The 15,311-nt window shown below is 43.7% G+C and overlaps 1 protein-coding gene across 1 annotated transcript; it reads right to left on the reverse strand.

Moving 5' to 3' along the window:
- Positions 1–311: 311 nt before the first annotated feature.
- Positions 312–10,496, reverse strand: LOC147698827 (uncharacterized). Its single transcript, XM_086936276.1, is given in 3 exon segments — positions 312–2,225; positions 9,601–9,851; positions 10,160–10,496. Coding segments are annotated over 3 exon segments (2,502 nt in total).
- Between the last annotated feature and the right edge of the window lie 4,815 nt (positions 10,497–15,311).

Below are 15,311 nucleotides of genomic sequence, written 5' to 3' on the forward strand. Positions count from 1 at the left end.
CCCGGATCCGCCGCTCGCGGATTTGCGAATTCTCGGTAAATTCACGGGAGTTCGCGGATCGCGAATTTACCGAAAATTCGCAAAATCCGCGAGCGGAACAGATTTTAAGCTCATGCTTAAATCCAATTTAGTTATGCACCTAGGGTACATGGAATCCATTTTACAGAGAGAGCAGATAGCCTGGGGCCCTGATTAGCAGGGAACCAGGCCAACTAAGTCGAAAACCAGCTAAAAACAAGGAAAAAAATTTGGGGTAACCATATTCAGGTAGCCACCTTCCTACATAACCCCCCAAACGAAAGGAGATAAGGCTATCCTTGGCCAGGTAAGCCTATATTGCCTGAGTGGCCATATAAGGAAGTACCTGCACTAGCATGGGTATTAGAGGGTCTCCACCATAGGGAATCACTACCTTGGGTGTGTTTATGCAAGGAAAATGGCTGGTTTTGATATGGAGCATTGAAGTGAGGCTTCACCAATTTAGGGCTCAGCTTCCTCCAATTATCTTCCACCATGTGTGCCTTTCTTTCTTCAACTGAGTTGCACTGTGCTCTCAGGGTCAACCTCCAGCTACCTAAAGCTGGAGGCTGGGTCCCTTGCTTTGGTTTACTGGAGGGACAGTTCAGGTTTGGGCCCTTTGGGTCCCAGGTTTGGCTGTGCCCAACCGAATCCATCTGTGGGAGGTCCCTAACTACTTTTAAGGGGGCTCCCTCAGGAGTTTTTAAAGTTTTCACCTTACTAGGGATACTAGGTTTGGTGCCCCTAATCTGTTGATGGGGGTGCTTTATTTGACAGGGGGCCCTCTGGGTCTCACTGTCCTTCTTGTCCTTTGCAGCCCTGGGCTGACTAAGGCAAGGTAGAGATGGGCAGGTTACCTGCTCCAGACTGGGTCCCACCTGAGAAGGGTCCACTGCCATCAGAGGCTCTGTCAGGCCAGGCCTCACAACCTCTGGGGCAGTTCCTTCATCAGGGATAAGATCAGTTCCCTGAGGAGGCTGATCCTGTCCTAATGTCTGGTAAGGGGGAGATTACTCTTCCTCCTCCATGCTCTCAGTTTGGGTGGAGTGATCCATCATTTCAGGCTTCACAACACACATATCTGTTTGAGTTTGGGCTGTGGCCATCACAGCCCCACCAACCTTTTCAGGAGGGGACTCAGTTTGGGTTTCTGCTGTTACCATAACAGCTTTGCTATTCTGTTTAGGAAGAGCTTCTGCTAAAGATGGGGCTGAGTCTTGCACAGCCTTACCAACCTTTTCAGGAAGGACATCTTGGGTTGGGGCTGTAGCCATTACAGCCCCACTAACCTTTCCATTGGCATTTACCATTCTAGAATGGATTTCCTGTTCAACCTCAGCCCAGGCTGAGATTTCCAAATCATTACCCAGTAGACAGTCTACAGGCAAGTTTGGTGACATTGCCACTCTCTTTGGGCCAGTGACACCTCCCCAGCTGAGACTTACTACTGCCATGGGACGATTTGTTTGGATTCCATCAATGTTTGTTACCTGGTATGTGGCACCAGGTAAAAGTTGCTTAGAGGGGACTATACAGTCAGCCACCATAGTGATGCTAGCCCCTGTGTCTCTAAAGGCTTCAACTTTCAAACCATTGATGATGGGTTCTTGTCTATATTTGCTCAAGGTATTTGGGCAATTAGAGAAGTTGGCAAACCCCATGCCAGTCTCATAAACAAGATCATTTGGTGATGGGGACCTGGATAGGCCAGGGTCCACCTGGGCTCCAAAAGTAAACCCACCCAGATTCCTGGGTGTGCTCCCACTTCCTGGGGGATTACTGCTGACAGTAACAGGAGGTGTTGGAGCTGGCTTTGGAGGTATATTCTCTTTATTGCCATTCTTGGGACAACAGCTGTCTGTTTTCCAATGCCCAACCTGTTTACAGGCATGACAATAAGGTTTTTTCTGAGTTGAAGAAGTGTCTTGGGACCCACCCCCATCCTTGGAGTTTTGGGGCCCTGCGGAAGTCTTTTCTTTACTTTTATCCCCACCCTTATCTTGAGGCTTGGTAGACTCCTTCCTCTGGTTATTGTCCTGTTTCTTAGACCTAATCCTGGTTCTGACCCATTTATCTGCCCTCTTTCCCAATTCTTGGGGAGAGGTCAAATCTGGGTCCACCAGGTGCTGGTGTAAGAGCTGGTTCTGACAATTACTTAGGATGCACTGTGGATGCACTGTGTCCACCTCTAACCGCCACAGGAATTGCTTGTCGACAGCAGAGGGCAGCAGAGAACCGTCGAGCAGAGAGAGCAGTTGCAGTTGAAGCAACTAGCGAGCAGGTCGCTGTGCAGGACGCCATCAACATCTTCAAAAGTGCGGCGCTCGAGGTCCTGCAGTCCGGCTTATGCCGACCACCTTGTCTCTGGCAAAGCGCCCCCCACCCCCCTGAAGCAAGCGTCTGATGCTGAGCTGGGAACACGGAGGAGCTACGGATACGGCGGTGAGACGAGGCGCGGCGTGGCATATTGAACCGCCGCACTGAAACGCTCTGATTCTGTCTCCTGCCGGCCCCCCCACCTGGTACAAGGCACAGAATTCCCCGCCCGCGAGTAAGGGAGGGCGAGGAGCATCTTGGAGGACCACTGTATGCCACTACGGATTTCTGGCTCATTTCTGTCTGACTGGCTTTCTGCTTCGCTTTAACAGCTGATACGCTGCAACCTTACCTACCTGTTTGCCTGCATCCTGCACTGCCACTGCCTTGCTGTGACCTTCCACCGCCTCCCGCTGCCCGTGTGCTCGCAAGACATCTGAACTGGGCTGCAGTGAGGAGCGCGGTGAGGGGCTGCGACTACAGCTACCAGCAGCCCTTGGGTCCCACACCTGCGTGACACCGCCTCCAAGCGCCAGAAAGCGCTTTAAAAACACGCCGCCCCTGCAGAGCGGGGCTTTCTGCTTCGCTTTAACAGCTGATACGCTGCAACCTTACCTACCTGTTTGCCTGCATCCTGCACTGCCACTGCCTTGCTGTGACCTTCCGCCGCCTCCCGCTGCCCGTGTGCTCGCAAGACATCTGAATTGGGCTGCAGTGAGGAGCGCGGTGAGGGGCTGCGACTACAGCTACCAGCAGCCCTTGGGTCTCACACCTGCGTGACACCGCCTCCAAGCGCCAGGAAGCGCTTTAAAAACACGCCGCCCCTGCAGAGCGGGGCTTTCTGCTTCGCTTTAACAGCTGATACGCTGCAACCTTACCTACCTGTTTGCCTGCATCCTGCACTGCCACTGCCTGGGCTGCAGTGAGGAGCGCGGTGAGGGGCTGTGACACACCTGCGTGACACCGCCTCCAAGCGCCAGGAGGCGCTTTAAAAACACGCCGCCCCTCCCTCGCGGGACGCCGGGCAAAGGGCGGGCCGTCTGTGGTCGACCGGAGACGCCGGAGAACGGGACGGGCCACACCACTTGGCTGTTTAAAACCTTGCATTACCCTCCAACCAAGTAAGCAAGGTAAAATCTTAATCATCACACTGTATCCTGTCAGCCTAAGCTCAATTGTTGACCAGGGCATACAACGAAATAACAACTGTGATACAAACCAGTCAGTAAACAAACAGGTTACTACATATTACATACCATACAGAACTTCCATGGCCCTGAAAAAATTAAGATCAAGAACAATATTCTTAAAAAGAATTGGAACGGAGGAGGCCATTAGGAAATCATCTGATAAAGCGTTATCACAGGGTCGGTTATCAGTCACTCCGGCTATAACCAATTATTTTTCAGGTCTTTCACCTAAGCAAACAGTAATACCTTTTGAGCCAAAGCCAGAGATGCACTCAGAAATACTGCAACCGAGTGGTGTAGTTTTATTTACACCTAACTATTCACCACTGGTTGAAAATTTGAGTACTCAAAGATCAGATAGCGATTCAAAGGGAATTTCTACTCCCCAAGATTCTCTAAAAACAAATATCGAAGAGTCGAAATCTAATCCGGAAACTCTTGCAACTAACATAGCTCGATCCGTGGACGCAGAAGAAATTGAAGGTCATAGAAACAAAGAAGTAATTAAACCCCAAGAAGCACTACTAAATACAGGCAACTTGTCAATTATCTTAATGGAAGAATCTCCTGAAACTGAAACTGATCATGATCTAGAAATTACCCCAGATCCTTTTATCATGGATAACACGAGTCTACCAATACCATTAACACCTATGTCCAAAGCCCTCTTTTCTCTACAGGAAATCCTGGAGTCAGTTTTAACTTTCCTGGGCCACATATTAGAAAATTCGGACCAAACCTTGGATGTCCAGATTGGCTTACTCAAACATTTAGTAGGAGAAAAAAGAAAGAAAGAAAGCTCGGATGGGAAAAACACACAACAAACACTTGGCAACAACCAAAACAACAAGAGTGAGAATACAATGACTAAAGGCACAAAAAAAGACGCAACAACTCAAACGCCTGAACATGAGTCACGAGAATCACTTATGAATGAACCCCGAAAAAAACAGGAAAAAGAGGCCATCTATTCATTGAAAAAACTTTTCAAAGAACCAAAAACAATTAGACAATATCCAATGTTTTCAAATACAAAGGATAACAACTCTATATTTAAACCTGATGAAGGAAAAGGAGATAATAATTCACAAACAACAAATGAAAACTCAGAAGAGGAAAATATGGAAAAAATTATAGAAGAGCAATCATGCCAAAATGGGGCTAAGAATCGAAGAAGAAAACCGCAAAGAAGAATACAAAAGAAAAAAGCCCGTAAATTAAGATTTCAAAACCCCAAAATTTATCCCAAAATTGAGGATAAACAAACAAAGGAACCAATCATCGGTGCCCCTCTTAATGAGGGTAAGGAGGACAACACAATTAATCAAAATTACTCACTACTAAATCCTAATGCGGGGGAATATCTACCAGTTAAATCTTATACACGAATATGTTCAAGAAACCAAGAAGTAACTCAAAATTCTGAAACAAATTCCTTATGTTTGGAAGGCCTATCCTCAAAATATCTCCTGTTTGAAGAACTTTTCCCAAATGACAACGAGCCTTTATAAGTTTTACGACAAGGAGATATTTATCATTTACCAGGGAATTAGGGTGCACACCTGTATGTCCGCTGGGTAGAGAGCACGGTGAAGTGGTTAGTACAGGCAATAGGGCGAGCGGTAATCTCACACAACCGCTCAAAGTTGGACCAGGAAGATCCACACAAGTAACAATAGAACAACAATGCCCCTGCACTATACAAGTATAGAACATTAAGGTGATACCATTTGTAGCAAATGACGATCAGTTAGTATACAACCACACTTTCGGAGTGACTTTAGGAGAATCAATGATCCAAGTTCGGGTACAAGAGTTCCAAAAGGAAAGAAATGTTCTGTTCTTGGTGTTACATAAATGTTTTATTGTTCCTTTGATAATGCTAACACGTGTTTCATCGCAGGGAACCTACTGCAAATCGTCAGGGCTGAACAGAAAACATAAGAAATTCGCATTTGCAAAAGGTTCTCGTTGTGAATGCAAAAGGCTGGTGACTTGCCAAAGTGCAGAAGTGGTCATGCTCATGGTGACTCTGTGTAATTGTGACTCATGTTTGATAGCTGAGTGAATCAGTGAACTATAGAGTGTACGTGTGGTTAAGTGAATCTATTGTGACATGTATTGATATTTTTTAATACTTTTTGGTGCAAATGTCCATCTGAACAAAGAATTAGTGAAAATAGTAGGTCTAAACACTGGCCGTAGAGAGAGTGTGGTGGTATAGTGCAAAGAGTGTGGTTGTGATTGAAAGGGCGGTATTCCCATGTGACAATAGTGACAAAGCGAATAAACTAGATGTTGTATTGTCGCAAAACACACATCGCAAAATTCTTTATACACACATAGTCGGATACTTTTCGCCACTTGTCATGCATTTCCCTACTAGGGCATATCATCACAGTTACTTCACTATGTATACTCTACAGGTTAAATAAAGAAATTGTCAGGTTGGCTAATTCTGGTGCCATGCGAAATGTTGTTGCAATTTTACAAAATATATCCAAAGTACCTAGATGAGAAAGCATCGTGTGTTCGCAGGTATGTATGGTTAAGTGAAAGGACCTACATGTTGTGTGAGAGAAGACAGTCAATGGCTAAAATTAGTGAGGTGATTAAGTATATCTGCTAGGTTGAGAAATATCCGAGATGACAAAAGAGGAACCAGTAATATCGGGTAGAATCAATGAGTATAAGGGGCGGTGTAGTCACAAAGACTTTTAGTGTTTCTGAAAGGCTCCTAGATTAGGTTTATTTTGGGGAAATTCCTAAACATTATGCCACACTTACCTTCTTGAGGAAAGTATGACAACACATGTCAGAAGTGTGCAAAATGTCCGTTTCTGGACAAAGTTCTGGTTAACTGTTTCGAGTCGTTCGAGGTCTGTGGCACGCTGCCTGCGTGATTACAAGATCTGGGTAGGAACAGGCTATTCTTAGTTTGCAAATGACATAATCATAGCGCACAAGTAAAGGAAAAGGAAAAACAAGGACTCGTAATAAGTAGATACACACTCGTACCTTATTCAGTTTAGGTATGTGTCAATTCCGGGAGGAGTTGAAGAGAGTATACGAGGGGTCTTAATTAAGACACAGTATTCCTTAACAGGCGGGTACACCTGAAAGAAAAGGATTGGGTGAAGGTGGCTAAGACAAAATATATACCGTAATATTAAGGACGATTTGGACGCCAGGATATGGGGTCCTCTAAGAGCGGGGGAGAGCCGGTTTACCTTGTGCGCGTTGAACTCCCTCTTGTGGTTCCCGGTGCCGTTTTCCAATGACGGTCACGTGACGGGAAGTGTTTTCAGGTTAAATACAGGAAGTCCGGCTGACACTCCCTGAATAGACTAGAGCGTGTATAACTTTTCAGAAGGAAATAGTCATGGCACCAAAAAGAAGAGTTACTACAGATTGTTTATCATTGGTGTAGGAAGAAATGGGTGGGTATGGTGATCGTTCAGGCAGCGTTAGTAATCGGAAAGCTCTAGCATTTTGATGCGAGCAGAGCTTAGGTTAAAAGTGTAATGTGATGATAGTATGGTCCGTGTTTACATAGATAGCGGTATTGCTGTCTGAGGTATCGGCAGTCGGGCGGAGTTTTATTTAAATAGGGGCATGTCCCCATGGATGCCCCATTTAGTGTGAATGGACTTTTTGTATTATCGAGGAGCCATGTATATTGGTTCGTGGAATATGTGAATAGTCAACGTCTGAGTTGGTGGGTTATGAACGGGAAGAGTACTATAGTGTACCTCACATTTATAAGTTAGAACTGGCCTAAGAGGCTGTTCTGTTGTACAAAGACACTTAATAGTGGAGCAAAGTATAATTCTTAGTGTATGTATGAATTGATGTCGCTGGAAAGATTTCCCTATTCATGCAATATAAATAGAGAGAGAACTGATCATAGTGTGTCCATGGATTATTGTAGCTCGATAAGTATCGCTACTCCTGTACCTAAGACAGGGAGAAAAAACATCGATACAGGAAATTTCCGAAAGTCTTTTAGCCTAAGAAATATTGCAGCTCGGGATCGTAGTTAAGCCCGAATTCAATGCTCCGGAGACGCATAATCCAGGTGGCTTCTTTACGTCTCAAGGTTAGTTCACGATTCCCACCTCTGATATGGGCGGGCACTGTTTCAATTCCGTAGAAAGACACACAAAAGTCCTCTGTGTTAGCCTGACACTTGGCTACATGAAGGGCTACGGGATATCTTGGATCTTGTTTCTGGATAGCTCTCATGTGTTCCGCTATTCTATCTTTTAGCATCCTGATGGTGCTTCCTACGTATTTTTTCCCACATCGACATTCTATTATGTAAACCACATATCTTGTGGTACAGTTGATGTTGACTCTGATGTCATAGTTTTCTAGTTTCGGTCCTTGGAAGTGCTTGATTTTGTGCTTGGCCCATTTGCACATTGTGCAGAAGCCACATTTGAAAAACCCATTGCTGCGTTGGGTGAGCCAGTTAGGGGTCACATCCACCTGTGGGACAGTAGGGCTTAGTCTGTTTCGCAAAGTTCTCCCTTTACGAAAAGTAATTTGTGGGGTGATTGGAATCAGTTCTCTCAGTACTACGTCTTCTTTAAGCAGATCCCAATGTTTAGTGATACTTTTTCTGACTAAATGGTGTAGACCATTGTACTCAGTAATCATTCTAATTGTAGAATCTTTCGCCTGTTTGGAGTTGGTCATTTTCAGAATGTCAGGTCTCTTAATTTTGTCGTCTCTTTTTAGCTGTAGATAGTGTGGTCTTTTGATAACCACGTTTCACAAATCTGGACTCCATGTCCTTAACAGTTGCTTCGAGATCTGTATCATCACTGCAATTACGTCTGGCTCGGAGAAACTCCCCGAAAGGTATCGCCTTGATCTGGTGAGATGGATGAAAGCTGTCTGCACGGAGTATCGCATTGCAGGATGTTGGTTTCCGGTAGAGTCTGCTTTCTAGTTTGTTATTTTTCACATAGAGTTCTAGATCTAAGAATTCTATGTTAGTTTTACTAGATTTCATGGTGAAGCTAAGTTCCCAGTTGTTTTGGTTGAGGTGATTGGCAAATTGTTGTAGTAATTCGTCTGTCCCTGTCCATAATAAAATGCAATCGTCTATGTATCGACCCCAAAACAGAATGGAATCGGTATAATTACTTCCATGGGTGCCCCAGATGTGATCAGCTTCAAATGCACCCATGAAGAGGTTGGCGAAAGAGGGAGAGAATTTAGAACCCATGGCTACTCCACGTTTCTGTTGGAACCATTGTTTGTGGAAAATAAAGTAGTTGTTTTCGAGGATTAGGGTCATCATTGAGATTAGCATCTGAGTATGTGCCCAGAGGGATGCCGGTCTGTTAGATAGCACACGGGTAATTTCTTTTAGACCTAAAGTAGGATTAATACTGGTGTAGAGTGCTACAACATCCATGGTCACTAGGGTGGTATTAGGTTGCCATTCCAGGTCACTCAAAAGGCTCAATATGTGCTTTGAGTCCTGTATATAAGAAAGAAGATTTCTGACTAGTGGACCTAGAAACACGTCTACATACTCAGCCAGTCTTTCGGTAGGCCCCCCTATTCCAGAGACGATGGGTCTGCCAGGTGGGAAAGGGAGATCCTTATGGATTTTTGGGAGAGTATAAAGCCATGGGTATGTTGGTTTGTTAACTTTCAGGTAGAGAAATTCATCATCATTTAGTAGACCATCCTCTTTCCATTTTCGTAAGCGGTCATTGATGGTCACAGTTAGTGGACCCATAGGGTTACATGCAAGTAGTTCATAGCAAGTGGGATCTGCTAATTGGCTTGATATTTCATTGTTATAGTCCTCGGTGTTCATAACCACGATATTTCCTCCTTTGTCTGCCTCACGTATAACGATGGTGGGAATTTGTGTGAGTGCTTTAAGTGCAAAACGTTCTCCTTTAGTTAAATTGTCTTTGAATGTGAATGTTTCATTCAGTTTGCTGGTATTTATTTTGTTTAGGTCTTCCAGAACCCGTTTGTGAAAATTGTCAATGTTGTTCCCACCCGGTAAAGTGGGTATCTAGGTAGATTTGCTTTTGAGACCACTCACAGTCCCAAGTTCTGTGTCTATATTGAGTTCCTCCAAAAGTTGCCCCATTTCTATAGGGCTATCTTCTCGTTCGGTAATAGACAACAGTAGATGAGTGGCTTGTACATCCTTTATTGTAAGTTCATCATGTAATACAGTATCGGGAATATTCAATACATTTCTGTTAGTGCAGGTTTTACCGGCAAAATGTTTTTTTATTTTAAGATTGCGGACAAATTTGAAGAGATCAATCTTAGTCTGACAGATGTCCCCTGTGGAGTAAGGATTAAAGTTTAGACCTTTTGAGAGAAGTTTATTCATGTCAGGAGATAGTGAGAAGGATGAAAGGTTTATTACTTGGACATCATTGTTCCCGCTATCTATTTCCTCATCGTCCCTGATCTCAATTTTTTGCGGTAATCTTCGTTTACCTCCTCTACTACCTCTGTGGGTTTTTGATTTTGTATAACCCTTTGGGGTTGAGTCCTGCTCCCCTTGCGGATACGTTTCATTTCCACTAAAAAAGGGAGACTATTGGCGTCTGACGGCCCACCCAGTTCTTGGTCGGGTGCATTTGTACCCGTACTGTTCAAAGACGTGTTGCTCGATGAAACAGAGCTGGGGGCAGATGTATTATCTCCGGATTTTCTGGAGTTGTCAGGCCGGATCATCGCATCATATTTGCGGTCATAGGTGAAGATTCTACCATTGCGGTAGTCTGCATCGTCTCTCTTAATTTGTCTCGCTTTTCTAGTTTTAATTTCTTCCTGGTGTTTTAGTAGGACATCATCTAAAATAGTATAGTTTTTGATTGTGGGTTCTGGTAGGTTGAGATCCTTGATCTCCTGTTCTAGTGTAGCAATTTCTCCTAGTAGTTGGTTAGATTTACGATCTGCGCTTTCTATCAGGATGTCCATTAGACAGAATGAGTTGTTGGTTACAGAGTCTTCCCATTTTTTTAAAAGGTCTATGTCGAGATCGTCATAAGTAGGGAAGATATTGGAGCGCAAACCTCTAGGTATTTGTTTGACTCGCATATATTGTTTTAAGGTTCTAGCATCCCACCATCGGGAGTTTTCTTGTTTTTTTAGCTTTTCTAATCTTTTGAATTTGTCTTTAAGGCCCTCTGTTCTGGGGGGACCAGAGTTGGCCGTGGCAGTATGAGTAGGTACGCCTTTTGCAAGATTCTCAAAAAGGTCTGTTGCTATTTTGTCTCTATCCATGTTGTGGTAGAGGACGTGTGGACGTTCAGATAAAGGTGGTTGTCAAAGAGTCAATTCAAAGGGAAAAAAGGTTGTTTTAGCGGGGGGCAGCCTTCTCTGGAGTACAGTATAAGTTTTACGACAAGGAGATATTTATCATTTACCAGGGAATTAGGGCGCACACCTGTATGTCCGCTGGGTAGAGAGCACGGTGAAGTGGTTAGTACAGGCAATAGGGCGAGCGGTAATCTCACACAACCGCTCAAAGTTGGACCAGGAAGATCCACACAAGTAACAATAGAACAACAATGCCCCTGCACTATACAAGTATAGAACATTAAGGTGATACCATTTGTAGCAAATGACGATCAGTTAGTATACAACCACACTTTCGGAGTGACTTTAGGAGAATCAATGATCCAAGTTCGGGTACAAGAGTTCCAAAAGGAAAGAAATGTTCTGTTCTTGGTGTTACATAAATGTTTTATTGTTCCTTTGATAATGCCAACACGTGTTTCATCGCAGGGAACCTACTGCGAATCTTCAGGGCTGAACAGAAAACATAAGAAATTTGCATTTGCAAAAGGTTCTCGTTGTGAATGCAAAAGGCTGGTGACTTGCCAAAGTGCAGAAGTGGTCATGCTCATGGTGACTCTGTGTAATTGTGACTCATGTTTGATAGCTGAGTGAATCAGTGCACTATAGAGTGTACGTGTGGTTAAGTGAATCTATTGTGACATGTATTGATATTTTTTAATACTTTTTGGTGCAAATGTCCATCTTAACAAAGAATTAGTGAAAATAGTAGGTCTAAACACTGGCCGTAGAGAGAGTGTGGTGGTATAGTGCAAAGAGTGTGGTTGTGATTGAAAGGGCGGTATTCCCATGTGACAATAGTGACAAAGCGAATAAACTAGATGTTGTATTGTCGCAAAACACACATCGCAAAATTCTTTATACACACATAGTCAGATACTTTTCGCCACTTGTCATGCATTTCCCTACTAGGGCATATCATCACAGTTACTTCACTATGTATACTCTACAGGTTAAATAAAGAAATTGTCAGGTTGGCTAATTCTGGTGCCATGCGAAATGTTGTTGCGATTTTACAAAATATATCCAAAGTACCTAGATGAGAAAGCATCGTGTGTTCGCAGGTATGTATGGTTAAGTGAAAGGACCTACATGTTGTGTGAGAGAAGACAGTCAATGGCTAAAATTAGTGAGGTGATTAAGTATATCTGCTAGGTTGAGAAATATCCGAGATGACAAAAGAGGAACCAGTAATATCGGGTAGAATCAATGAGTATAAGGGGCGGTGTAGTCACAAAGACTTTTAGTGTTTCTGAAAGGCTCCTAGATTAGGTTTATTTTGGGGAAATTCCTAAACATTATGCCACACTTACCTTCTTGAGGAAAGTATGACAACACATGTCAGAAGTGTGCGAAATGTCCGTTTCTGGACAAAGTTCTGGTTAACTGTTTCGAGTCGTTCGAGGTCTGTGGCACGCTGCCTGCGTGATTACAAGATCTGGGTAGGAACAGGCTATTCTTAGTTTGCAAATGACATAATCATAGCGCACAAGTAAAGGAAAAGGAAAAACGAGGACTCGTAATAAGTAGATACACACTCGTACCTTATTCAGTTTAGGTATGTGTCAATTCCGGGAGGAGTTGAAGAGAGTATACGAGGGGTCTTAATTAAGACACAGTATTCCTTAACAGGCGGGTACACCTGAAAGAAAAGGATTGGGTGAAGGTGGCTAAGACAAAATATATACCGTAATATTAAGGACGATTTGGACGCCAGGATATGGGGTCCTCTAAGAGCGGGGGAGAGCCGGTTTACCTTGTGCGCGTTGAACTCCCTCTTGTGGTTCCCGGTGCCGTTTTCCAATGACGGTCACGTGACGGGAAGTGTTTTCAGGTTAAATACAGGAAGTCCGGCTGACACTCCCTGAATAGACTAGAGCGTGTATAACTTTTCAGAAGGAAATAGTCATGGCACCAAAAAGAAGAGCTACTACAGATTGTTTATCATTGGCGTAGGAAGAAATGGGTGGGTATGGTGATCGTTCAGGCAGCGTTAGTAATCGGAAAGCTCTAGCATTTTGATGCGAGCAGAGCTTAGGTTAAAAGTGTAATGTGATGATAGTATGGTCCGTGTTTACATAGAAAGACTAGCTGAGTATGTAGACGTGTTTCTAGGTCCACTAGTCAGAAATCTTCCTTCTTATATACAGGACTCAAAGCACATATTGAGCCTTTTGAGTGACCTGGAATGGCAACCTAATACCACCCTAGTGACCATGGATGTTGTAGCACTCTACACCAGTATTAATCCTACTTTAGGTCTAAAAGAAATTACCCGTGTGCTATCTAACAGACCGGCATCCCTCTGGGCACATACTCAGATGCTAATCTCAATGATGACCCTAATCCTCGAAAACAACTACTTTATTTTCCACAAACAATGGTTCCAACAGAAACGTGGAGTAGCCATGGGTTCTAAATTCTCTCCCTCTTTCGCCAACCTCTTCATGGGTGCATTTGAAGCTGATCACATCTGGGGCACCCATGGAAGTAATTATACCGATTCCATTCTGTTTTGGGGTAGATACATAGACGATTGCATTTTATTATGGACAGGGACAGACGAATTACTACAATAATTTGCCAATCACCTCAACCAAAACAACTGGGAACTTAGCTTCACCATGAAATCTAGTAAAACTAACATAGAATTCTTAGATCTAGAACTCTATGTGAAAAATAACAAACTAGAAAGCAGACTCTACCGGAAACCAACATCCTGCAATGCGATACTCCGTGCAGACAGCTTTCATCCTCCTCACCAGATCAAGGCGATACCTTTCGGGGAGTTTCTCCGAGCCAGACGTAATTGCAGTGATGATACAGATCTCGAAGCAACTGTTAAGGACATGGAGTCCAGATTTGTGAAACGTGGTTATCAAAAGACCACACTATCTACAGCTAAAAAGAGACTCGACAAAATTAAGAGACCTGACATTCTGAAAATGACCAACTCCAAACAGGCGAAAGATTCTACAATTAGAATGATTACTGAGTACAATGGTCTACACCATTTAGTCAGAAAAAGTATCACTAAACATTGGGATCTGCTTAAAGAAGACGTAGTACTGAGAGAACTGATTCCAATCACCCCACAAATTACTTTTCGTAAAGGGAGAACTTTGCGAAACAGACTAAGCCCTACTGTCCCACAGGTGGATGTGACCCCTAACTGGCTCACCCAACGCAGCAATGGGTTTTTCAAATGTGGCTTCTGCACAATGTGCAAATGGGCCAAGCACAAAATCAAGCACTTCCAAGGACCGAAACTAGAAAACTATGACATCAGAGTCAACATCAACTGTACCACAAGATATGTGGTTTACATAATAGAATGTCGATGTGGGAAAAAATACGTAGGAAGCACCATCAGGATGCTAAAAGATAGAATAGCGGAACACATGAGAGATATCCAGAAACAAGATCCAAGATATCCCGTAGCCCTTCATGTAGCCAAGTGTCAGGCTAACACAGAGGACTTTTGTGTGTCTTTCTACGGAATTGAAACAGTGCCCGCCCATATCAGAGGTGGGAATCGTGAACTAACCTTGAGACGTAAAGAAGCCACCTGGATTATGCGTCTCCGGAGCATTGAATTCGGGCTTAACTACGATCCCGAGCTGCAATATTTCTTAGGCTAAAAGACTTTCGGAAATTTCCTGTATCGATGTTTTTTCTCCCTGTCTTAGGTACAGGAGTAGCGATACTTATCGAGCTACAGTTATCCATGGACACACTATGATCAGTTCTCTCTCTATTTATATTGCATGAATAGGGAAATCTTTCCAGCGACATCAATTCATACATACACTAAGAATTATACTTTGCTCCACTATTAAGTGTCTTTGTACAACAGAACAGCCTCTTAGGCCAGTTCTAACTTATAAATGTGAGGTACACTATAGTACTCTTCCCGTTCATAACCCACCAACTCAGACGTTGACTATTCACATATTCCACGAACCAATATACATGGCTCCTCGATAATACAAAAAGTCCATTCACACTAAATGGGGCATCCATGGGGACATGCCCCTATTTAAATAAAACTCCGCCCGACTGCCGATACCTCAGACAGCAATACCGCTATCTATGTAAACACGGACCATACTATCATCACATTACACTTTTAACCTAAGCTCTGCTCGCATCAAAATGCTAGAGCTTTCCGATTACTAACGCTGCCTGAACGATCACCATACCCACCCATTTCTTCCTACGCCAATGATAAACAATCTGTAGTAACTCTTCTTTTTGGTGCCATGACTATTTCCTTCTGAAAAGTTATACACGCTCTAGTCTATTCAGGGAGTGTCAGCCGGACTTCCTGTATTTAACCTGAAAACACTTCCCGTCACGTGACCGTCATTGGAAAACGGCACCGGGAACCACAAGAGGGAGTTCAATGCGCACAAGGTAAACCGGCTCTCCCCC

The sequence above is a fragment of the Lissotriton vulgaris genome, chromosome 8 (assembly GCF_964263255.1).
Source record: "Lissotriton vulgaris chromosome 8, aLisVul1.2, whole genome shotgun sequence".
Classification (NCBI taxonomy): Eukaryota; Metazoa; Chordata; class Amphibia; order Caudata; family Salamandridae; genus Lissotriton; species Lissotriton vulgaris.